We start from the raw sequence: 21,883 nt of genomic DNA on the forward strand, positions 1-21,883 counted from the left end.
TCACAGCCATGCATTCGCCCTGCAGAAGCGAGCTCAGGGAGCTACTGCACGCCTCATTTCACTCCTGACAAGCTGCTGACGGCCCCCCACTGCGAGAACAATGGATCCGAAACCAGAGACCTTGTAAAACTGTCAAAATCCTGTTACAATGTATCCATTCTTGCCACAATATATCCGTTCTGTTTCCGATCTCGGCCAACGGTACAGAATGGGTCGGAAAGCATAGAAACCTTTGGAAATTGATATAAAATCAACCGTAACTCCGATTTCTTTGCTCTTGGTGTCATTCTACTCAGCTCCCTTTGGACTCCATGATGTGACCCCTACCTCCATAATCCCCGTAGCGACAGGACACGTACACAGGAACTTCTTAATCCTGTCAGATCGTTTCGCCTAACCCTTCCTCCGGGCAATATTAGGTGGCAGACGATGCATATCTCTAGCCCATTGTCTTGCCACCACCGGTACTCAATAAATGTTTACCTATGTATATACCTCACTCTGCATATTCCCCCCTCCCTTATCTCAAATGTTAATTAATGTAACCCCACCTTTCCTAAATATATTCATGAAGTGTGAAATATATTCATGATGTAACCCATGAAACCCAACCTTCCCATAATGTATTCATGACGTTTCGTGCACTGTATTCTGGGAGTCGGAGGGAACTTTTAAAAGTTTATGTCGCCCCATTCTCGGGGTTCAATCTCGTCTTGAACCTGTTGCGCAATAAACTCGGATCTCCGCATCTTGCTCCTGTTTCCGGCTGAGCTTATTTTCTCCGCTAGGACCCGCGGACTCCGTCCGACAAACCGGGTGTCAGGGCAACTCCGTACCCGGGATTTTTCCGTAACACCCCTTTTCTTCCTAATGTAACCCTAATGTCTCAACAAATGAAATTGACCTATGGAAAATGTAACTTGAAAAAAGAAAACTTTAATAAAAATATAATTTTAAAAAAGAAAAGAGAAGGAGAGCAATAAAAACATCCACTCTATACACAAACACCTTAGACTGAACTGTGGAACATTTATGGAAGAAGCCTGAAACACTAATTTTAAAAGAGAAGTTCTTAAAGAAGAGGAGGTACACTAAACTTGTCAACTGAAGTTGTTCAAGCTGAAAGCTCAGAATGGTTAACTCAGGGGGATTGGAGTAGATTTGATTTGTCCCCTGAAGAGGATTGGATTCAGGTATCTCTCATGCTGAAATTCTAGAAGAAACAGCCACTGAGAAGAACCAGAATACATGGACTGACTAAAGGATCAAGAGGAAGATGAAATTCATAGCATCATAGAGTTGGAGGGAACAATGAGGGTCATCTAGCCCAACTCCCTGCAATACAGGAATTTTTTGCCCAACGTGGGGCTTGAACCCACAAACCTGAGGTTCTCATGCTGTACCACCTGAGCTACCCTGCACATCCAGGAGAAAGGATGTGTGCAAATGATTCATCAGAAGAACAGCACCTGGACATTCACATACCATGCAAATGTTTCCCGAAGGTGTCCACGGAGTCATAGTGTAGTGCTTTGTCCCTCCCTTTGACAAGTATTTGCAAAGATAATATTTTGCTTTGAAAGAGTGGAGCAGGTCACTTCTCAGGCACCGCTCAGAAGCAACTGGCACTCCTCAGTGGCAGAGCCCTTCTACCAAAGCATGCTGTTCCTCCGTTTCCAGCTGTTGATTTTCCTCCTTAACCTGAATTTATCCAGATGTGAGGACAAGAGGAATTCGATCATCTCCGCACTGGAGAAAGCAACTTTGTTCCTGGAAGAGCAATATAATGAACTCAACATAGATGGAGTGCTTGGATATCGTCTGTTGCAAGGTACAGTTCCAGCTACTTTGGAGACATATAGCACAACCCTTAGGCGTGTTTACTCAGGAATAATGGCTTATCCACACTCACCTTCCCTCCCCTCTTTCCAGGCATGGTCTGTGAGCTTTTGGTTTTTTAGCTCCGGAGCTTTCCCCATGAAAACTCGCTCTTTGAAGCTGAACTGAAGCAATCCCTAGAAAACCTAAAATGGCATTTGCTCTGACTGAGCAGGTTTTTGCAGGGAAAGCTCAGGGCCTACAAAATGTGGGCCTTTGTCTGCAAAGAGTAGGGCAAAAGGAAAGTGTGGCTGAGCCCTAAGTCCCATTATGTTCAATGGCGCTCCCTCCCTAGCTAAGTGTGTTTTAGACTAATTCTTCCTATTACACCGCCTTTCTTTCTTTCTTTCTTTCTTTCTTTCTTTCTTTCTTTCTTTCTTTCTTTCTTTCCTCTCACCTTAAAAATTGCCAGCTTCACTCGTCAAGTCTGGGTGTGACTTTATTTTGTACAGTCATTTTCCAGACGTCTTTCTTGGGTGAGGAGTGCTTCCTACCCCTCTGAGCATTAAAAACCAAGCAGCTTTTCCTTCAGGTTCTTCTAGACAGAGGCAATATTGTCTTTGTTATAATACTGAATGGAGGGGGCCAGAAAGTAAAGAAGTAAGTGTGAATTTATATAGTGGGGTGGGGAGGGAGAGAGAGAACACTAGTGCAGAAATGTGAAGAACTGAATTGTGGGCTGTGTCCAATGCTAGTCCTACCCAGAGTAAACCCATTGAAGTAAACAGGCATGGCTCACTTAGGTTCACCAATGTCAATAGGTCTACACTGAATAGAACTTAGTTGAATATAACGGGGGGGGGGGGGGGAATTGACCTACCCCAACTCTCCATCCTTTAGAGGCAGGATTCAAAAATATTCTTTCCCTTCTCTAAATATCCAGCGTATCTGAATGGAACAATGGAGAAATGGGCCTCGGTGTCTGGATTAGAGTCTGAGCAAGTGCGAGTGCGACGCTTGAATGCGAAGGTGTCAGCTTTGATCGAAAAAGCAAAGCGTGCTCTAGAGAAAAACGAGCCGGATTCTTACAGAGGTAGTATCAAATCTCACCATAGTGGAATGGGGGGGGGGGGGACTGTGGCTAGAGAGGATGTTAGGCGGGCAGGAATCTGTCTTTAGGGCAAAGACGTTCCCCAAATATCTGCTATCCCCATGTTTCAAGGTGACTTCTCACAGGGCTGACAAGGCTCCACCCCAGGGGGGAAATGTCACCCTCCAGGCCTCTCTTTCTGGCCCCTGGAACTCTCCCCAGGCCACAACCCTCAATGGCCCTGCTTCACCCAGAAATGTTTTTGCCTGGCTGGAATGTGTCCCTGAACTCTGATAATCCCTCCCGTTGGACTGGTTGGAGTATCAGGGCCAGACTGTCCGTGAGGTACACCTCAGGCGGCAAAATGGGATGGGCCACCCCTGTGGAAGACAGAAAGGGGTGTGCAAGTGTGTGCAGAAATTAGCCTACAGAACAATGGTAAAATTTGCATGTATTGCCCCACCCACTTTTGCTTCTGGCCCCACCCACCGCTGGCATATGGCTCCCAGGAGGTTGCCAAGAAGGGAATGTGGCCCTTGGGCAGAAAACGATTCCCCACCCTGTCTTATTATTATTATTATTGATTTTTATTTGCAAATTAAATAAGAAGAAAAGAGAAAGAAGAAAAAGAGAGAAAATAAAATAAAATATGATAAAACAATAGGCTACCGTCAGTTCACATTGCAGTTACAGTGATCGTCAGTATATTAATCTTAAATGAAACATTTATATGCCAGCCCTCCCTAAGTTCAAATAGGTATCAACACAAAATTGACATATGTATGAAATATGTTTGAATGTAGTCAGGGCAATGAGGCCCTCAGGCAGGATGTACCTGCCTCTTAGCCATGTAAGGCTTCACAGATTCACTGTTGTCATCCATTCCTACCCCTGTCCTATTGGGACATAGGAAGCTCCCCTATTCCAAGTCACAACAATGGTCTCTCTAGCTCAATATTATTGCCTACAAACTAAGTCATTGCAAAATAATAACAAACTATTATCTCTGCCCCTTGCCACCCCCTCCCCCTTTGCAGCATTTCATCAAGCTTTAAGCCCAGGGTTTTGGAAGATTCCCCATCAGTGGGCTCAGAATGACCCTCCTGTTTCTTTCTCCCCAACCAATGGCTCATGTCTGGACTTGGAAACAAGCGATTACTGCCTATCCATCCTGCTAGGATCAGGGTAGGAATTTTGCTTACCTCTCTTTCGTAGCTAGTGTTAATATTGTGGCTCTAGATCAGGGGTTGGCAAGGTTTACCTCGCCTGGGCTGGTTCATTTCTGCGGAGATCGCGCCGCAGGCCAGATCGCGTCTGTGCAAACGTGGTTTCCGGCGCCACATAAGCGAGTCCCCACTCTGTGCTGCGCTGGTTTAGCGCAGCATGGGGGGACTTGCCAAGCAGGCGGCTCGGTTCGGGGGCGGCTCGTGGGCCATTTAAATGACCCCTGTGGGCCACTTGTGGCCCATGGGCTACAGGTTGCTGACCCCTGCTCTAGATTTATATATGTAAATGAAACCATAAATCCTAAAGACGCCACAGTGTCTGTTGACCTTCATTTTAAGAAAACCAAATGCTAGGTAATGGCTGGAACCCCAGGAGTCTCTCGCCACCTAGAGATAGGGGTGCATGCAACAGTATCTTGGTTTAACACCACAATACTGGTGTGTCTCGTGCAGTCCAGGTTCCCCCGAAGCATGGGTTGCCTGTTGCACAAATCTCACAGATCTCTTGAAATTGCCTAATGCCATGCTTTTCTACAAAAGGGCTGGTGGCACACCTTGCCTTGTTCCAGATAACTGCAGAAGCATCATGATAAAAACACACTGCTCGGGATATGGCCTGTCCCATCAGCTTTTCTACTTCCTGTTTGCAGAGATGGTAAGGAGTTGGCCATGTGCTTTGCTTACAGGGCAGAAACATTAATGGGGGGCGGGCAGGGGTAGGGAATGGGAATGAGCCTAGCATTATGTTCAGAATACCACCTTTCATCCAGAATCAAGAACCTTGGATGAAAAGTACCATGAATACTACTACTACTACTACTACTACTACTACTACTACTACTACTAGCTTAGTACTACTCTAGTGGTGGTGGTGGTAGAGTAAGTTATTACCTACCTTTCACTTGCAGGACCCAGGACCGGTGACAATTTAATTCAGAATTAAAAACAGTTAAAACAGGTTAATGTTTGCAAATGACTTCTAAGGCACATTGTACATAACGTATTTTTTGCTCTATAAGACTCACTTTTTCCCTCCTAAAAAGTAAGGGAAAATGTGTGTGCGTCTTATGGAACAAATGCAGGCTACGCAGCTATCCCAGAAGCCAGAACAGCAAGAGGAATTGCTGCTTTCACTGCGCAGCGATCCCTCTTGCTATTCTGGCTTCTGAGATTCAGAATATTTTTTTTCCTGTTTTCCTCCTCCAAAAATTAGGTGCGTCTTGTGGTCTGGTGCGTCTTATAGAGCGAAAAATACGGTAAATGTGTGTGCATGAACAGATTAGTCAAATATTCATAGAATAAGTGGTACTGTCTGTATTTGATGTGATTTTAACATTCAGTGTCAATATTTGACAGCATTTGATAGTTGACATGCATTGGTTTAGTACTGGGTAGTATTTAATGGTTGACATGTAATGGTATTTAGTACTTGAGAGCAGCTGTTAGGTGGAAAGCACTTATATTTAGGGCTAACTGCACGTTACATAATTGTGTAAATTGCAGTTGGGTTATGGGTTATGGGGTATTGGGTTTTGAGTTGTTGTTTTTTTAAAGAATCCTTGCTAGGAGTGGGGGTGGTTTCTTGCAGGACCACAATGCAGCCACTATCTTGGTTGAAATTGCCCTTCCAGTGCTTCAGTTATCAATAGGATATCTAAAGACGTATTATACCACTTTAAAGAGTCATGGCTTCCTACAAGGAATCCTGGGATCATACTTTGTTCCAGGTCCTGAGACTTCTTAAGAGACCCCCCTATTCCCGTTCCAGAGTAACAATTCCCTGGGAATTGCTAGGGGAAATGACTGATTGTTAAACCACTCTGGGTATTGTAGCTCTGTGAGGGGAATAGGGGCTTTTGCCTATGAAAACAATCACAAAATGCCATCAGGTTGAAAGCACATTCATTTTGAATCTTTTAAGGTTCAATAGTCTCATTCTAGATTTTCCCACTCAAATGTGTCCTGGTGAAACTGGAAATTTTCAGAGTGTTGAATATTTGTGAATATTTACACTGGTTCTCTCTATGTACCTAGTTTAATGATGATATTGGGAGGAAGAGCAATGACAGTTTCTCTGATTAGCTGAATATTTTCATTCTTCACCATCCCTTTCTTGAAAAGCAAAACTGTGCTACAAGATGGTATATTAAAAACAGTCTTTCTTCCCCTGATTCTTGTTCACATCTAGAAAGGATGCTCGGATCCCCTCTTCCACAATGCGCAATATTACAAGAGTGTGTTCTGTCACTTAATGATGCAAATCAATCTCGAAGCTGAAAAGCAAGCGCTCCCAGGGACCGTGGGAGACCTTTTTACGGAAAACAGTAAGTGGCCTTACTGCTATGTTGTAGTGTCACTGTTCAAGGCAGTGTTCTTCACTCAGGGAACCACTTTACTGTGGTACCTTGGTTCTCAAACTTAATCTGTTCCGGAGGTCCGTTTTAAAACCAAAGCGTTCTAAAACCAAGGCATGCTTCCCCATAGAAAGTAATGCAAAATGGATTAATCCATTCCAGACTTTTAAAAACAACCCCTAAAAAAGCTATTTAACATGAATTTTACTATCTAACGAGATCACTGATCCATAAAATGAAAGCACTAAACAATGTACTGCAGTCACACAATCAATCAGTAGCTGAACTGGGTTCCACACAGTCACAAAAACAAAACAAAAAGAGCCGCAAAAACAAAAATGCAAAATAAATAGCAAAAAACAGGCAGACCTCAGCGTAACACTCAAAACTGAAGTATGGCACTCAAAACAGAGCATGTTCGGCTTCCGAAAAAAGTTTGCAATCCTAACACTTACTTCCGGGTTTGCAGTGTTTAGGTTCTAAGTTGTTTGAGCCCAAGGCGTTTGAGAACCAAGGTACTGTTAGGATGCTTGCTCCATGTTTGCAGTCATGAGATTGTTGTCTGTCACATGACGGCATATGTTTTCATTCCACAGTGTGGGAAGTGATGGAGACAGGATGTTTTGTGCTACTGTGTTCCAGAATGTAGGGCTATTGTCCTTTCTTTCTTTCTTTCTTTCTTTCTTTCTTTCTTTCTTTCTTTCTTTCTTTCTTTCTTTGTTGTCTGATGGGAAAGAGGAAGGAGTTAAGTCAGAATGCTCCGAGTGTACTATATGTAAATGTAATGGTTATAGGGGTTGCTCGTGCGTAAGTTGCCGCCACTCCTGGCTAGGTTGCCTGGTTAAACCTTTTCTGTCTGGACAGCCCTTCACTTCGTGGCTGTTTCAGTCGCTAGCAGAATCCGTCAGTGGGCGTTTCTTGAACCTCTTCCAGCACAAAAGTTCTTTGATGCCAAGTCTGCGCCTACTCTCCCTGCGCGGAAGTCTCCTGCGCAGGGTGGGTGTGGGTAGCGGAGGACCCGTGCTCTCCCCACTGGTCTCCGGCGAGGAGTCCTGGAGCCCCCTCGCCGATTCCCCCATCTGCCCCCCTTTATCCCTGGTGTTACGCTGATTTCCTTCCCCAGCCGATGAGCTGCCTCTCTCCCTGCTGGGCCCTTCTCCAGCATCGCTTGGGAGCCTTGCCTCCGCCTCTGGCTCCGATGGCAGTTCCCTGACAGTAAATAAAGTAGATTAGCCAAAATGCTGTGCTACTGAGTTCTGTTACGTGAACTGCAATACTCTGCAGGATCCCTAAGCGTGCTAATGCCTTTTGGCATCAGTTGCTGTGATGTTCAGGCTGAAGAAAGCTTTTGAAGCTCGTGAACGATCGACCAGGAGGGAGAGGACATGCCAGTCGGGCATGTGTCTCTGCCAGGGTCCCACACGAAAGTAGGACAATCCTAACAGGTACCACTGCATAAAAATGGGACCAAAAAACCCTCAGAACATTTGTGGTATGAAAAGTTAAAGGATTTCAACAACAACAACAACAGAAATGCAGGATAAGCACTGAACGGAAATGAAGCAGTATGTCCACCCCAAAACTTTTGCGGGCATGAATAAGGTTGGAGGCAGGATTGTGTTGGGCCATCCAAATAGCACCATGAGCACAAAGCATCACAAATGCACAATAAGAAGGGCAGGGCCCCATGAAGACATGTGAGGCTACCATCTTTGCTGAAGTTAAGCTGGTCCAAGTCTGCTTGGTGTTTGGGTGAGAGACTGACTGCTGGGTTCTATGATGGATGGAAAGAATGAAGGATGGATGGAAGACAATAGTTGCCATTTAACATGTTTGCATTCTGTCTCTCAGTTATGTTTTGTGGCCTGGCTGGATTCTCTGATTTCTATAAACCACGGTGGCTGGACATCATTCTCAACTGGCAAAAAAGGGAAAGAGGATGTTTCTGGATGTTCGGTGAGTGAGCACTGCTGTTTGATGCATCCAGTGCTAGAGTGGCAAATTACATAATTTGTGTTTTTTAAAAAAAATCTATGGAGAAAATGAATGCTGCAACTTGAGTAGAGTTGCTACAAATTCAATAGGATTAGGCAAATTTTGGGGAAGGGGGCACCATCCTGGCCGCTCCCCCAGACGCTCGCCATGCACCCCCCTACCGAACCGGGCAGCACACCCCTGTGGATGGCGAGCCACGCCCCTGTCTGCTCTCCGCTCCCAGTGCCGGAGCATGCAGCTCTGCCACTGGGCGAGTCTAGCTTTGTTCACGCCCTCCGAAAACCTCCCATTTTTTAACTTACGCTGGTTTAAGTCGCACTGGCTGAGGGACTTACCCTGGTGTATCTCTGGCTCAACCGGCGTAAGGTACCCAAGCTGGGAAAGTCCAAGAACCGCCAGATCCAAACTCTCATCTTGGCAGATCTTGGGCTTGGATTGCACTGTTGGTAAAGAATAAGGCTACAATCCTATATCCTCTTACCTTGGAGTAAACCCTATGGAAGAGAACGAGGCTTACTTCGGAGTAGATGTGTCTATGATTACTCTGTAAGTTCCATCAAGCTCAGTGGGAAATCCCACTGAGTAACATGCACAGTTTGCCTTGTAAGTTTGTGACTGAATGAGGACCCACATTCTAAAGCACATCTTCTGCCTTCAAGCAAATGACTCTTTCTTTCTCGGTGCCCTGTTAGACTCCTCCAGCCCAGTTTCTGAAGACCATCATAAGGAAGCACGAAGAGTTAAGAGAACGGAGAAGATTCTTGAAGGTAAAGATAATGAGGGTGCATAGATAAAAATTGTTTCCCAACCTATCACACATTTTAAAAATAATGTGCCAAGTCACCCATGAGTAGACCCATCGGATCCATTGATTTCAATGGATATGCTACTCTTAGTACGTCTAATACTTTGTTCAGAGACCTGCATTGGTTACCAATTTGCTACCAGGCAAAGTTCAAGCTATTACGATGAGTATATGAAGACCTTAATAACTTTGGAACAGTTTATCTGTGAGATTGCCTTACCCTGCATGTGCCCGTTTGACAGCTTTGAGCTGCAAAACTAGCACCATTACAAGTGCCACATAACACTCGTTCCATGTTTGTAAGAAACCTATAAAGCACAGAGCCCATTGTTGAGACTATATAGTTTGTGGGAACCTTCCCAGAATTTGCTAAACTAGAACTCCAAGCATCCTTTGTCCATTGGTCATGCTTCCCGGTGCTGATGGGAGCTGTAGTTAAGCAACAACAGGAGGGCCAAAGGTTCCCCACCCCCAGTTTAAATTACGACCCTCTCTTTCCTTTGATAACCAAAAGTCTCATTTTCTTGCAGGTGAATGTTCTTCTCACAACACCGCCGTGGCCGTAGGAGCGATTGGAGGCTTTCTCCACTATGCGTTCTGATGCTTTCATGCTTCTTTCTTCTTATGCAACTGAGCTAAACTTTCTGGCTTTAATATGCAATGCAGGACCTGTCGCTCTTCTCTCTAGGTACATTTTGGGTGCTAGTCAACATGACTGTGCTCTCAACCAGGGCACTGGAAAAATCATATTCATATTGTGGGGTGCTGTACTGCTCCCTCATTAGGACAGGGAGGAGACTCACCGTCTTCTTGAACTGTCTCCCCAGCATGGGGCAGGGGCAGTGATGTGCTGGCCCAGGATCTTTGGGATTGAAGACCTCTTGCAATTTCTGTAAGAAACTTCTGTAAGAACACTCACGCTCAGGAAGCAAGGGAGAAACGTGCTAAGAGGGAGGCATGCTTGGCAAATCCACACCGTGATCAGCTCCCGCCCGGAAACCAATGTCCCCACTGTGGAAGGATGTGTGGATCCAGATTTGGCCTCCACAGTCACTTACGGACTCATTGTTAAAACCGTGTTTATGGAAGACAATCTTACTCAGGTACGAGTGATCGCCAAAGACAACAATTTCTGCAGCAGGGTCTCTGTCACACACGGTGCTGCAGTTTTAAGGGAATGAGTGGTGTGCGTGTTCTGTTGTGCACAATGGAACACAACTTAAGTCAATTTCTTCAACCCAAGGACCACATACCAGTGGTGTGGGTGGGGCCAGAGGCAAAAAGTGAGTGTACAAAAGTGTACAAAAGTAAGAGTCACAACAGATGTGACTCTTAACTTTTGTACAGTAGGCTGCATTCCAGCCGCATGAAAGTCAGAGGCTTCTGCACAGAGGTTTGTGCTCTAAATGTCTGGTGCAGATGTGGCCTCAGACGGACAGCTTCATCCACACCTAGCCTAGGCGTCACTTACATTTTAATCTCTTTTATCCAATCTAATTAGGCTCCTCACTTGTCTATCTGGTTCTATTTGCATTGTTCCCTCCTTCCGCACCGTGTGCTATCCTGCTTCTCCCAGTCTTCCATATCTTCTGCCGTCTCTATAGTTTTAACCAAATAATTGCCATTTCCATCTGAATGTGCCACCCATGTACTTAGTCTTTTTTTTGCAATAAACTGCATTTTCAAGTACCCTAAGATCTGACTTGTCGTCTCTCCACCTGGATGCTCAGGTTTCTGCCATGGTTGATTACGATTTTTGGTTCAAGACCCCAACAGGCATTGTTTAAGTCTGCAATGCATCTACGCTCAAGTTGTAAAAGTGTGTTAATAAACCATATTTCTTAAAGACATGACAGTCTCTGCTGTGCTTTGATTCCTAATGGAAGCATGAAGAACCCCTTGGAATCTTTCTACCACTCAGTAGATGTTGGGGTGGTGCAATCTTTGTGACAATATGAAACAACCCCTGCTCAAGTGTGCATGTGTGATTCCCCCCCCCCCCAGCTATTCAGAATGCAGAGAGAAAATGTATGTTTAGAAGACATAATGTTGCTTTTCTTGACACTAAAACAAAAACAAAGCAGTCTCCCATGTATGTAGTTATTTTGGTTTTGAGCTAACCAAAAGCCAGAGGGATGGTTTTGAGTTTGGAATGCACCGGAGACTAGAAAATCAGTCTCAAACGTATCTTAATAAGGAATTCCCCCCTGAAGCACTTTAAAGAAAGCTGGGAGACAATAATAAGGCCCCAGGCACCACGTCTGAAAGTTAAACAGGTCCTTTACTAGAAAAAAAACTACAGCTAACTTTTAATGATACCCCACATTAAGCTTTACATAGCAGTAGCTGAGGGACAGTTCCTCCAGGAACAGGCTAAAAAATAAACACTGCAAGAAGTTAAGTCGTTTGCATCTCTTACGAGCCTGCTGTTCTCCTAGTGTGCATTATCTGGATAAAGATCCAGCAGCTGGATCTGACCCCCAAGGCATTTACATCTGTCCATTATCCAATCCAAGGTATTTCTTAAAGCCATGGCTGCTAGTAGGGATGTGAGAAGCCATTGTTTTCTGCACCACCCTGTATTTCACATGCATTTCTTTATAATATTTATATCCCAACTTTCCTCCAAAGAGCTCAAGGTGGCGTACATAGTCCTCCTCCCACCCCCCATTTTATCCTAACATCAACCCTGTGAGGTAGAAATAAATAAATAAATTAAAATTAAAATTGTCCAGTAGCACCTTAGAGACCAACTGTTCTGGGTATAAGCTGGACAATTTTTTAATTTTTGTATTTATTTTGACTGCGTCAGACCAACACGGCTACCTACCTGAACCTGTGAGGTAGGTTAGGCTGAGAGTGAGCGACTGACCCCAATATTACCCAGTGAGTTTAATGACTGAGTGGGGATTTGAAAGCGAGCACTGTTTCCATTCTGCTGCAGATCATCTTCCCAAAACGAAAAAAGCCACCACTGTCCACTGTGGAAAAATCACACACTTAATGTAATTTACATAATTCATTCCACAAATGGCATCATCATTATGTTATTTCACCCCATTTGTTTCCATGCAAAGGAAACACACTGCAAATAGGGGACGACATAATCAAGAATGTCTTTTCTGTGGACTGAAAGCAACTGTGCCAATTGTATTCACTCGATTCCAACACTTGCCCAGGGTTCGGTTCCCTTGGAATGAGGCTCAGCGGAGACAGTGGTGTCTTTAGGATATGCAGTTTTATTCAGGCATATATACAAACTGAGCAGCACAGAACACCTCTCCCAACTGGTCCCCATGGCTTCACCTCACCTCATGGGTGGGCCAGCCCTGGCCTACGTCCACATGAACCTGCCAGTGTGGCAGTGTGTCTTACTGTACAGAGGTCCCTCTTTGAAGGACTGCCTGGCCCAAGAGCAGTTTAAAGACAAATAATCCCAAGGAAGGAGAGAAAAAGGGGCCTCAAAGTTGTCCATACCCAGTGAGCACCAGCAGAGCAGAGTGAGGAGGCACACTGTGGGGTCTCAGGAAAAGCCACAGAAGCCTTGTCCTGTTTTTTTTGGTTAGCCTAACCGACGCCATTTTGCTTCTGTAAAAAAAAACTGCCTGCTTTAGAATTTAGGAGCGTGAGCCACAAATATGTGAAGACCAGATAAAGTTGCTAGGCGATTTTCAGCAAAACCTCCCTGCCAGGCAACTCTCCCCTTCAAGACCTTGAGGGCAGGGTGTTTTGATCAGTGCAATGAACTTTGATAGGGGGAAAGGGAGGGGGTGCCTATAAAAAGTATGAACAAAGGCTATTTGGAGAGGCTTCACCATCGCACTGGTGAGTGTGGCTCGCCTGCTCTGTTTTACTCAGCTGAATAAACGAGTGATTATAGGAATCTCCTCTGTCTATAGCATTTATTGGCTTTTCAGTGATAGCTTGGGCCTGATTAGCGGACCCCAACAACACAAGTCACCTGCTCACCATCTTCCCCACTAGGGTGAGATGCATTGTGTCTCCGTTTAGATTGTGAAAATATGTGCTGTTTGGTTCTCTAGTGACACTTCTGTGACCACCCTAGTGTCAGTCACAGACCCTCCAGGTGTCCCTATTTTCCAGGGACAGTCCCGGATTTACAGAAGCCGTCCCAGTTTCTGATTTGATCCCAGAATGTTCCGCTTTTCCTTAGGATGTCCCTGTTTCAACAGATAAATGTTGGAGGGTACATCACAAACAGGGTTGTTTAGGGTAGACCCCAAGAAATGCTTGAGGAAGGAGCCTGTCTCGGTGGCAGAGCATGTGCTCTGCATGCAGAAGGTCCCGAGATCAAGTCTCAGCATCTCCAAATGCAGCTTGGAGAGATCCTTGCCTTAAAGCTTGGACAGCCATTGTCAATGTAGACCAGGGGTAAGGTAAAGGTAAAGGGACCCCTGACCATTAGGTCCAGTCGTGACCGACTCTGGGGTTGCAGCGCTCATCTAGCTTTATTGGCCGAGGGAGCCAGTGTACAGCATGACTAAGCCACTTCTGGCGAACCAGAGCAGCGCACGGAAATGCCATTTACCTTCCCGCGGGAGCGGTACCTATTTATCTACTTGCGCTGGTGTGCTTTCAAATTGCTAGGTTGGCAGGAGCAGGGACTGAGCAACGGGAGCTGCCGACCTTCTGATCGGCAAGTCCTAGGCTCTGTGGTTTAACCCACAGTGCCACCTGCGTCCCAGACCAGGGGTAGTCAACCTTTTTATACCTGCCGCCTACTAATGCATCTTTCTTGATGGTAAGATTTCCTCACTGCCCACCAGTGTTCGATGTAAGGAGGTTTCAGTTTGTGCCGTAGAACCCCCTACCGCCCTCCTAGAATCCTGAAACACCCACTAGTGGGTGGAATGGACCAGGTTGACAACCCCTGAAGTAGACGATATTAAGCTAGATTTTTATTGCCTGGTTGGCCACTGTGAGGACAGGATGCTGTCCTAGATGGGCCACTGTCCTGATCCAGCAGGCTCTTCCTATTTTCTTATGTTAATTATTCCCTTTTCATTATCCGTGACAACAGAACCCCCACGGTGTGGATTGCTGGATCTGAGAGCCTTCGGTGAATACATATCCTTAGAGGCACAGAAGCATTTTAAAACGCCAACCCAAGTAAGCACATTTCTGCAGACCTTGGCTCCCAGCAAGGTAAGCACCTCTTCTTCCCCATCCCTTGTTAAAATCAGGGTAGATGTTTTTCTAGCTAACCCAGCTTTGATGGTCCAGAAAGGAAGTTTTGGCATTAATACAAATGTGGAAAGATTCTGGGGGGAAAGACAAGGGCTGGTACTCAATAGTGAGGGAACATCATCACTGATTAGCTGTGCCGCATTATAAAAACACTGATTTTTTCCAACAGATGCATGCAACAGATTCTCAAATGCTCTGCAGCACCTCTGTTTTCTTCTTTCATGCCCACAGGTCCCTTTGCTTCACAATTCTGTTCCAGTGAGGCAGCCTTCTGCAGCAGCCATCATGGCTCCTGGCTTCAATGGTAGGTGTTTAGACGGTATAAGTGGAAGCTGTAATGAGGAACAAAGGGAGAAATTAGGTTCAGTTTGCATGTAGTTCATAATATGTCCAAAAATATATAGACTAGGCTAAAATATGCATTAAATGCATGCATTAGTGAAAATAACACACCCAAATGCATTTGGGGGAGATTTGCTTTGCAGAGATGTCTACATACGAGGCAAAATTGCACACGAAAATGTGAATATTGGAAAAGAAAAGACATTTCTTGGAAAAGAAAAGAAATTTATATACAGCTTAGTTTTAAAAAAACCTTAAAAGCAGTTTACGAAAAGAATAAAACAAGGAAATCATCAATAAAGAGAGAGAGAGAACAGAAAAAACAGCTGTTTAAAACATTTAAAAAAGTTAAAATCAATGATAAGCTAAAGCCCATGAGCCCATGTCAACATTCTACATGAATGAATAGGCTGGCCTAAAGAAAAATGTTTATAGCAGGTGCTGAAAAGAGTACAGTGAAGGCGCCTGCCGGATGTCAACAAAGTTCCAAAGTATGAGTGCTGCCACACCAAAAGATTGACATCTTACAAATGCACCTGGGCCAGTTCTGCACTGTTGAAATGTGGAGAGCTGGTCTTAAGAGTGGGGAAATTAGAAATTGGTGAAACAGAAATTGACAGATTTGCCCATCCGCACCAGGAACAATGTCTCAGTATAAAAGAGGCTGCTAGTTTGATATGAAGAGCTATTCAGGAGATGTCCTTAATAGCTCCTGTGGAGAAGGAGAAGGAGGAGGATGGGGAAGAAGAGGCAGGGGACCCACAGGTCTTCCTGATGTGGCTGGACTCCAACTCCCATCACCCCAGACAGCATGGTCAGTCGCCAGGGATGAGGGGAGTTGTAGTCCAGCAGCCCCTGGCAGGCAAAAGGTTCTGATTTAGGGCTCATCCAAACCTCCCTGTGCTCCACCACTTCCCCCCGGTTTCCCCAACTGCTGTTTGTTCTGATTTAGTGTGAAAGAGTCGGTTTTCAGTGGGAAAGCAGCAGGACAAAGGCAAAACCGCTCAGAGCCATGCCAAGAAAGCACGGGGCAAGGCACGAGACAAGTGGAAATGTGGGCGAGCCCTTAAAGTAAAATGCATGGCGTCACGAATCAGCAAAACACCGCTCAGAGACCAGCTGAAGGCAGAAACAGCATTTAAAACAAAGGGTTCCATTTGCTGCAGCTCTTTCCTCGACATTCTTCATTTGGATCCAGAACCGTTGAAGTAACATTGTTAGATTTTCGGTTGATAGATTTTTACTTGTATGCCTCTATCCTTTTTTGCCACATACTTTCCATAAGCCAGGATGCGGGTGGCGCTGTGGGTTAAACCACAGAGCCTAGGACTTGCTGATCAGAAGGTCGGTGGTTCGAATCCCCGTGACAGGGTGAGCTCCCATTGCTCGGTCCCTGCTCCTGCCAACCTAGCAGTTCGAAAGCACGTCAAAGTGCAAGTAGATAAATAGGCACCACTCCGGCAGGAAGGTAAACAACGTTTCCGTGTGCTGCTCTGGTTCGCCAGAAGCGGCTTAGTCATGCTGGCCACATGACCTGGAAGCTGTACACCGGCTCCCTCGGCCAGTAAAGCGGGATGAGCACCGCAATCCCAGAGTCGGCCACGACTGGACTTAATGGTCAGGGGTCCCTTTACCTTCCATAAGTCACCTTGAGCTCCTTTCAACTGAAAGGCGGGTATGCATCCTCAAGACAGACAGAGAGAGAGAGAGAGAGATTTGCAAGTTAGATTTGGTTTTAGTCTTCTGGTCTTAGGCTGCCAGCATTTCTTATACTCCTTTTGAATCTGTGTCTAGGGGGCTGTTGAGACCAGGAATTGTTGAGAGTGAGGGACGGCATGTTTGTGTGTGTAAATGTAGGTGTAGTTTGTTTGGTATGTGAATGTGTGTGGCATCTGTGTGGCATGGAGGGAGTGGAACCCTGTTCTATGGATTTCAATGCAGTTAATGCTTTATAGATTCTATCACTTAATTTTGTTGTTCTGTTTCCCTTGCAAGCTGCTTTGCAATCTTTTCTGATGAACCCCCAGCCCACTTTCTTGCTCCATAAGGCATTTTAAGGTATTATTGGGGTTTTATGATAAATTTTCATTGTTTTCTTGTCTCGTTTTCTTGAAGTCCACTGCTTAGAAATGTGAATAATTAAATGGTGTATAAATATCTTAAATAAATTTTATATAGCATAAGGGCAACAATGGCTTAGAAGTATTTAAACCTGAGCATTCTGCTATTAGAAATCCTCAATCTTCATTCTTTTCCTCCTTTTCCACAATGCTTTCTAGAATTTCCCTAGATAAAGTTGGTGGTGTTAACAAAAGTTGGCTGCTGAGTAGGTCTTACTGGTTCAGCCTGCCTGTGATCTGAAAAACCAGAAAATCAGGTTTGCGCCATTTCCCAAGAAAACTTTTTATTTGCTTATGTCCCCATACAACTTCTCATTGCATATCATATATACATGGTTCATGAAAAGGAGACAAATGACCTACCAGAAGCAATGAAATGAAATGACCTACCAGAAGCAATGAATAGATGAACGTTGCAGATAAATGGATGGATTTCATAGTTTACTGGAATGTGTGTTGTGACCACAGAAGGCTAAATAGAGAAGAAGAAGAGTTTGGATTTGATATCCCGCCTTTCACTCCCTTTAAGGAGTCTCAAAGCGGCTAACATTCTCCTTTCCCTTCCTCCCCCACAACAAACACTCTGTGAGGTGAGTGAGGCTGAGAGACTTCAAAGAAGTGTGACTGGCCCAAGGTCACCCAGCAGCTGCATGTGGAGGAGCGGAGACGCGAACCCGGTTCCCCAGATTAGGAGTCTACCGCTCTTAACCACTACACCACACTGGCTCTGTGTAGAAGTCTGTTTCTGTAAATCTTTGTTTGCTGGATTTCTTCAAAACTACTGCCCTTCCACACACGTTGCTCTTTTTACTCTGTTAATAAGTGTTGCTTTTTTTTGTAACTTTTGTGAAAAATATATAACAAACAGGTAAAAATGAAGTACCGTAATTCTCTCTCCATATCTTGGAGGGTGATGATGATATTGGCATGCATTGGGGGGGGGTGTCATACAAGGGGGCATAAATTATCCAACATATGTGCCAGGCAGACTGGAGTCAAGAACAACTGATGGATTATTTTTCAGGGGTTTCCACTGAAATTTTTGGAAACGGATCTAAATGTGGGAATAGTAAGCCATAGCTGTTCCCACTGCACATTATCCAATACACCTCCAATATCAACCTCCAAAAGAGGCTTTAAAGGAAGGAGAGAAAACTGAAAGTCAAGCATGTATGCAAATGACAATGGACATTCTGCACATTCTGGATCTAACCAAAGCCTCAAATGAACTCAAATTCCCTTAATGCAATTATTGTGCATGGATTTATACTGGACTGTCCACACATCATTCCATTTTCTTCATTGTTTTGTGATGCTTCCCAATATTACTGCATTATTACTGCCCAGAGGGGCTCCCTTGCACTACGGTACGACAAAAGCCGAACAAAAATAAGCCAGAATGTTTGCGGCATAAAGAGTTACAGGACTTCGGCAGGAAGTTGCAGAACAGGCACAAATTGAAAGAGCATGTCCGCCCCAAAACTTTTGCAGGCTCAAACAACATTGAACGTGGGATCTTGTATAAAAGTCCTGACAGCATCATGAGCACAAATAATCATGGAAACACAATAAAAAGGAGGGGCCGTGTGTGTGTGCGCATACACAGCTAGAATGCTTGCCCCCATTTCCACCACGCCATCTGGATTTTAAGCTTATGGGAATGAGAACACCTTAATAAGGCTTAGGTTAGTGACCATCACCACATCACATGACTTCCAAAGCTTCATTCATACTCTTTCTTCTTCCCAATGTGTAGGAAACCTCCGGAACCAAACCTCCATCCATGAATTCGTCCTCCTGGGATTCTCAAACCATCCCGAATTGCAAATATTTTTCTTCTTGGCCTTCTCCATCGTTTACGCGGTGACCTTGACGGGGAATCTCCTCATCATTCTGGTTGTCATGGCCAACAGCCGTCTCCACACGCCCATGTACTTCCTCCTCGGCCACCTGTCCTTCATTGATCTTTGCTACATGACCGCCACCGTCCCCCAAATGCTGGCAAACTTCCTCCGAGAGTCCAAGACCATCTCCTACGCTGGATGCATGGTCCAAATCTTCTCCCTCATTTCTTGTGTTGGGTCAGAGTGCATCCTCCTAGCGGCCATGGCTTATGACCGATACGTAGCCATTTGTCACCCGCTGCTGTACACTGTCATCATGAATAGGAAAGTCTGCTTTCAAATGGTGGCTGGGTCGTGGACAGGGGGCTTCCTGAACTCCCTTGTACACACTCTCTTGACATCCACCCTGTCATTCTGTGGGCCGAGGGAGATCCGCCATTTTATGTGTGACGTCCCCCCGCTTTTGGAGTTGTCCTGCACGGATACAGCCCTGAATAATATTGTGCTCCACACAGCCAGCATGTTCATTGGGGTTAGCCCTTGCTTCTTCATCATCATCTCCTACGTCTTCATCGCTTTAGCCATCCTCCAGATCCGTTCCACAGAGGGCAGGAGGAAGGCTTTCTCTACATGCACGTCTCACCTTGCAGTGGTCATTATGTTCTTTGGGACTGCTCTCTTTAATTACAACCGGCCCAGTGCAGGCTATTCCTTAGATGTGGACACACTGGTCTCAGCCCTGTATTGCATCGTAACCCCCATGCTAAACCCCATAATATACAGCCTACGGAACCAGGAAGTGAAGCTGGCAGTGAAAAGACTGGCAAGCACAAAGTGGAACATCTTCTGAATCAAAGGTGGGCAGATACCAGGCTTACTAGATCTACTATTTTCATAGGTTCCTGAGGTTCCTGATTCAGAAAGCGGAAAGACCCATCCTCAGAGGAAGCTGCCTGGTGTCTCTCTGGATGAGCCCCTGCTCCCTTGGCTTTTCTCCTTCCAACCACGAGGCCTACCTAGAATCAATAACTCATGTAGAAACACTGGGGTTTCCTGTGAGAAGATACTTTCCCATTTAGCTACTATTATTGTGGATATAGCAGGACACTTTAAAAGACAAATAAGTAACTAGGATGGCAGTCCTGTACACTGGGAATAAGCCTCATTGAACTTGGATGGATTTATCTCTGAGTAAACATGTATGCTTGTGCTGTTAAGAGTAGTTTTTTTTGAAGAACACTTTAAATTTCTTCCCTCCCACTTTGAGCACCATGTTCTGCTCGCTATCGTAATGACAAGCGGTGCCCCACCCCCCGAGCATTTAAGCCAAAGTCTCCTGAAAAATCCACTTTGAGCAAGAGGAACTGTACACTGGATAGGACAGTTGGTGGCAGTTGTTGATATGCCCCGCTTCAAATTGTTCCTGAACCAAGCTCTCATTCATTAATTGAGGATGTCCATTTATAAAGCAAATTTCCACCCCATTCAGAAAACAAAACAAAACGCTAGCTAATCCAAAAGATTGATTTAGAGATGTGGTGGTCCCAGTTTGTCTATAACCCTCTTAGGTGCACTGACTTAAGAACATAAGATGAGAGTGCTAGATCTAGTCCAGCATCCTGTACACACAGTGGCCAACCGGATACCCACAGAAAGCCCACAAGTGGGGTAGGAGCACAACAACACTCTCCCCTCCTGTGGTTTCCAGCAACTGGGTCTATTTCTTCTGACCAGGAGGCAGAGCATAGCCATATTGGCTAATGCTCATTGATAGCCTTGTCCTCCATGAATTTGTCCAATCCTCTTTTAATGTCATCCAAGTTGCTCACCATCACTGCCTCCTGTGGGAGCGAGTCCACAGTTTTATTATTATTATTATTATTATTATTATTTATTAATAATAATAATAAATAAATAAATTATTCGTTCATTGCTTTATCTTGCCCAAGGCTCCTCAAAGTGACTTACAGCCAACAAACCAAGAAACCCACATAGATATATTAAAATCAAGGGTGGTTGGAGGGGGGGTGCATTTAAAACATCCCACTCATTTCTAAAAGGCCACAAATAGTTGAAGGCCAAAGGTCTGGTTATAGAGCAAACTTTTTGCTTGGTGCCTTAACTATGCACTGCATGAAGAAGCATTTTGTCTATCCTGACAATCTTCCAACATTCAGCTTCATTGGATGGCCCCAGTTTCTAGTGTTATGACAATTAAAGGGGGGGAACTCTCTATCCACTTTTTCCACCTTTGCTCTGCAAGTGGGGGTGCTGACAGATTTCAGGGCCCGCCCTAACATTAGACAGTGGGGTGTTGTCCTCAGGCAACAGGTGCTGGGTGTGGTTGGGTGGGTTCAATGGGCAGACAAAGGAGTTAGGCCAGTGATTTGTGATGTGCTGTCCCTTGCTCACAGATTCATATCCCCACCTGCCTCATGTAAACACAGCTGAGGAAACTAGTAGGTAAGCAAGTCCCAGGGTCATATGCAAAATCATCACACAGAGAAGCAACCTGTGCAAAGCAGCAGGTGGAAACTGCTCGTCTATCCCAACGAAATACCATTAGAGGACTGGAATAAGGTAGAGTGGAAATGACATGATGGCCTAAGGGTGCAATCCTAGCCCCACTTACCTGGGAGTAAAGCTCTACTGAATTTAGTGAAACTTGCAGCTATTCCACACTTACCTTTCCAGACGCGGTCCATCCTTTAAAGCTCCGTGTCAGAGCATCATTTTTTTGGCTCTGGAGCTTTCCATGCAAAAACCCGCTTTTTAGCAATCAGTCCCAAATAATCCCAAGAAATGTAGTTTGTTAAAGGTTCTGGGAAGTGTAGCTTTGTGAAGGGTAAACTACAGTTCCCAAGTCTTTAGGGGAAGATGTGTCTGATGTGGATGTGACCTTAGTCAGGATTGCTGCCTTAGCTGCACTCTTGCAATGGAGCCTGTACCCAACCCTAAGCAACATGTAGCTGGGATAATCAAAATGTGGTGTAGTGGTTAGAATGCTGAACTAGTTGCTGGGAGAGCAGGGTTCAAATCACTGAGCTCCTTGGAGAAAAAGTGGGATATAAATGTAGTAAT

General features: G+C 45.0%; 2 protein-coding genes across 2 annotated transcripts; both read left to right on the forward strand.

The window, feature by feature from the left end:
- Window positions 1–955: 955 nt before the first annotated feature.
- On the forward strand, window positions 956–11,138 carry C14H16orf89 (chromosome 14 C16orf89 homolog). The gene is made up of 8 exons (XM_028705864.2): window positions 956–1,831; window positions 2,762–2,911; window positions 3,946–4,093; window positions 4,675–4,789; window positions 6,323–6,458; window positions 8,340–8,444; window positions 9,176–9,250; window positions 9,819–11,138. Exons 1-8 carry the CDS (start codon window positions 1,660–1,662, stop codon window positions 9,887–9,889), a joined length of 972 nt encoding a protein of 323 aa, XP_028561697.2. The 5' UTR covers window positions 956–1,659; the 3' UTR covers window positions 9,890–11,138.
- Window positions 11,139–12,584: 1,446 nt separating this feature from the next.
- LOC114584636 (olfactory receptor 5V1-like) lies at window positions 12,585–19,952 on the forward strand. Its single transcript, XM_077918934.1, has 3 exons — window positions 12,585–12,644; window positions 14,728–14,800; window positions 18,610–19,952. Exons 1-3 carry the CDS (start codon window positions 12,585–12,587, stop codon window positions 19,650–19,652), a joined length of 1,176 nt encoding a protein of 391 aa, XP_077775060.1. The 3' UTR covers window positions 19,653–19,952.
- The last annotated feature ends 1,931 nt before the right edge of the window (window positions 19,953–21,883 follow it).

Source organism: Podarcis muralis, chromosome 14 (genome assembly GCF_964188315.1).
Source record: "Podarcis muralis chromosome 14, rPodMur119.hap1.1, whole genome shotgun sequence".
Lineage (NCBI taxonomy): Eukaryota > Metazoa > Chordata > Lepidosauria > Squamata > Lacertidae > Podarcis > Podarcis muralis.

Excerpts from the sequence above, each read along its gene's own strand:
- LOC114584636 (XM_077918934.1), top strand. The coding sequence starts at position 12,585 with ATGGCTTCACCTCACCTCATGGGTGGGCCAGCCCTGGCCTACGTCCAC. Across the intron at positions 12,645-14,727 it reads ACGTCCACATGAACCTGCCA|GTCCCTTTGCTTCACAATTC; the intron begins GTGTGGCAGTGT and ends TCATGCCCACAG. Across the intron at positions 14,801-18,609 it reads CATGGCTCCTGGCTTCAATG|CTTATGGGAATGAGAACACC; the intron begins GTAGGTGTTTAG and ends CTGGATTTTAAG.
- C14H16orf89 (XM_028705864.2), top strand. The coding sequence starts at position 1,660 with ATGCTGTTCCTCCGTTTCCAGCTGTTGATTTTCCTCCTTAACCTGAAT. Across the intron at positions 2,912-3,945 it reads CGAGCCGGATTCTTACAGAG|CATTTCATCAAGCTTTAAGC; the intron begins GTAGTATCAAAT and ends CCCCCTTTGCAG. Across the intron at positions 4,790-6,322 it reads ACTTCCTGTTTGCAGAGATG|AAAGGATGCTCGGATCCCCT; the intron begins GTAAGGAGTTGG and ends GTTCACATCTAG.